This window comes from Octopus bimaculoides, chromosome 2, assembly GCF_001194135.2.
Source record: "Octopus bimaculoides isolate UCB-OBI-ISO-001 chromosome 2, ASM119413v2, whole genome shotgun sequence".
Lineage (NCBI taxonomy): Eukaryota > Metazoa > Mollusca > Cephalopoda > Octopoda > Octopodidae > Octopus > Octopus bimaculoides.
In genome coordinates, this window is record NC_068982.1 from 123,883,437 (window position 1) to 123,886,659 (window position 3,223).

General features: G+C 33.9%; 1 protein-coding gene across 2 annotated transcripts in view; it reads left to right on the forward strand.

Moving 5' to 3' along the window:
* The window catches only part of LOC106871048 (hemicentin-1), a 359,318-nt gene that overhangs the window by 210,262 nt on the left and 145,833 nt on the right, over positions 1 to 3,223 (forward strand). For both annotated transcript variants that reach the window (XM_052965571.1, XM_014917317.2), the window contains exons 15-16: positions 817 to 912; positions 2,611 to 2,874. In XM_052965571.1, coding sequence (XP_052821531.1) covers positions 817 to 912; positions 2,611 to 2,874 — 360 coding nt within the window. The remainder of the gene's footprint in view (positions 1 to 816; positions 913 to 2,610; positions 2,875 to 3,223) is intronic.

Here is a 3,223-nt window from a genome sequence, read left to right on the forward strand (position 1 = left end):
ATATATATAAGGAGAATGACAATGAAGAATTTGATCATGCAAGCTTTATGCTTATTTCCAGTTAATTTATTCATAATGATAGTCCAACACATGTTTCAATTGCACCAACAGCATATTGTTGCATATTCATATGCAGTGATTTATGCATGATGAGAATCATCCCATCAGGGTATATAAGTATGACATTTTCTGAAGAAGAATTTTCCTTCACTATTTGTTTAAATTAGGCTTGACAGTAGTACCAGTAAACCATGACATCCCCCTGTGAGATGTTCCTCTCAATTGTTTGCTTGGGTAAAATTCAGTAGCAGCAGCAGCAGTGTTTGTTTGTTGAAGTTAGCAAATGTTCTTGGCTAGGCAGTGAGTGGTTACTTATAGAATACTTAATTTTGATGAATTTCCGAGAAATTCAGTACCATCCTTGGTATTTTATTCAGAGAAATTCAGTATCTGCCTGAATATTATATCCTACCTGGGTGGCTTCTGTGCAGTGTCTACCAAATTTCACTCACAGAATAGTGATTTACTCTCCCCCCATGTATAACCAAACTCAAAATCTGTGCGATGAACTTCTTATTCACATTGCTCTGCCTGGCTCTTATTTCTGGGTTCAAATACTAACAAAGTAATAGTTTTAAGAAGATACTTTAAAGAATCAGATAAGCTATCAATATTCAATTATTTTACAATATACAATATTTAAAAAAATTTACAAGATAAAGATTTCTAAATGGTTTCTTGATATCTTCATGTCTCTATATAACTTTTTTTAAAACTTTTCTCTAAATTATTCTATGATTCTCATTTCTTTCTTAGGAGCCATTGTTGAAGACCAAGGAATATACACCTGCAGTGCTCAGAACCAGTTTGGACTTGCAGAATCTTCTGCATCTTTATCTATCACTGGCATTGGCAAGCATACCATTTCTATATTAATATATTTTAAAGTTTTTTTTTTTGTTTTTGGTTTTCTTTCGTTTTCATAGTAATGTCTGTAGCCTAAATAATTAAAGGGATTAATAGTTCTTGATTATTTGGTTAATAATTGCAGGAGGTAGGCAGTGGTGGAAAAGCATGGCTTCAGGTGAAACCAAGAGAACTGAACAACATTTTTTTCTTTTTTTTTATGGCAAGAGAGAAATGACTGCAGAGTTTTTTGAAGCAAAAAGAATTCTTTATTATAAAGAATGAGCTTCTACATAACTTTATCAGAATGTTGAAAAGAGACAGTTACTCTCATCAGTTACCTGGTATAACTACTTGGTAGCTTTGATGTAGCTCTGAAAGTTTTGTCATAATATATGATGTCTTATCTTTCAAAGAAAAATATATTCACACTGCTCTAAATGAACTTTTCTCAATTTGCTCTTCACTGTTGTCAGTTTAACCCATATTCTTGTTCTCTCTAGAATAGGAATTTGTACTGAGTATTTAACCCTTTCGTTACTGAATTTATTTTGAGATGCTCTGTATTTCTTTCAATTACTTTAAATATAACAAAAAAATTAGTAAAATAACTTAGTTATCATTCAGCTAGTGTTAGGAACATAAATAAATTGTAACTAAGGTTTGGTGGAAGATTTTAATTCAAAACTTATGAAAACAAGACATTTGTACTCAGAGCCAGAGCCGGTTTCAGCCAGGTTGGTAACAAAAGGGTTAAAGACACAATAACACCATGAGTCTGACCAGGAAAGGGAAATGTTTTATAAGTACTGTTTAAGTAGTTGCTGCCAAACAGTAAACATAACAGTTTTCTGGTTTTCTTCCTTGTCTTATCATTCAAAAAGAAACCACCAAGTTCTCTATTATATCTTATGCATTAGAGAAAGAAAAAAACAGAAAGTTATAACTTACACTCCCATCAAAAAGAAATTAATAATAACAAGAGAACTATGTGAAACTTTACATATACATGTAAAGTAAAGAAAATATAAAAAATAATCCAGAATCGTTGTCCAGTACTGGATCGATCCCAAAATCTAATCAGTTCATGCCAGTTATGAGGCCAAACATCCCTGAAAGTTTCATCCAAATCCATCTGGCGGTTCTTGAGATATCTTGTCCATGGACAAACAAACAAACAAACATGACTGGAAACAATACCTCCACCTTCGCCAAGGCGGAGGTAATAATAACAACAACAATAACAACGACAACAACAAAAACAACAACAATAATAATCCTTTTCACTATAGGTGCAAGGCATGAAATTTTGGAGAGTGGGGCTAGTTGATTACATTGACCCCAGTGTTCAACTGGTTCTTTCAAAAGGATGAAAGATAAAGTTGAGCTCAGCGAAATTTAAATTTAGAATGTAAAGGTGGATGTCTAGCATTTTGTCTGGCTTGCTAATGATTCCAACAGCTCACCACCTTATTAATAATAATAATAATAATAATAATAATAATAATAATAACACAAGCAGCAACCAGTCAAAAAGAAAACAATAGCAAATGTAAGGCTACATTTATAGGTTAAAGAATAAAACTAAGTGATGGTCCTTTTTGTCATAAAACACATTTTAATGTAATCTTTATTGATAAACTCATATATTTTATCCACATGCATGTTTAATAAAATTAAATATTCTCTGATTCTATTTGACAGTAAAACCAGTTATTGCTTATGCCAGCCCAATCAACAAAGTAAAAATTGGTGACGATATTCAACTCCAGTGTGACGTGATCTTAGGAAAACCAAGTCCATCCATTATTTGGCTGAGAAATGGTGAACTGTTGGAAAGTACACAACAAGGACTAAGTTCAGTTTTAAAAATAAGGAATGTTACAGTAGACGATGATGGTGAATATGTGTGTTTAGCCTCAAATATTGGTGGCAACACTACCTTTTTCTACAAAGTTGATGTACATTGTAAGTATGATTTTACTTCACAAATAATGAATTTAACATGTGAATCATCATCATCGTCAGCATCATCACCGTTTAATGTCCCTTTTCCTTGCTGGCATGGGCTGGACAGTCTGACAGGAGCTGGCCAGCTGTGGAGCTGTCCAGGCTCCAATTGTCTGTTTTGGCATGGTTGCTATGGCTGGAACCTGGTGCAGCTCTCCAACTTACCAGTTTTCAGTCAAACCGTCCAACCCATGCCAGCATGGAAAACAGATGTTAAATGATGATGATACATGTGTGTGTTTGTGTATGTGTGTGTGTGTGTGTGCGTGTGTGTGTGTGTGCGTGTGTGTGTGTGTGCGTGTGTGTG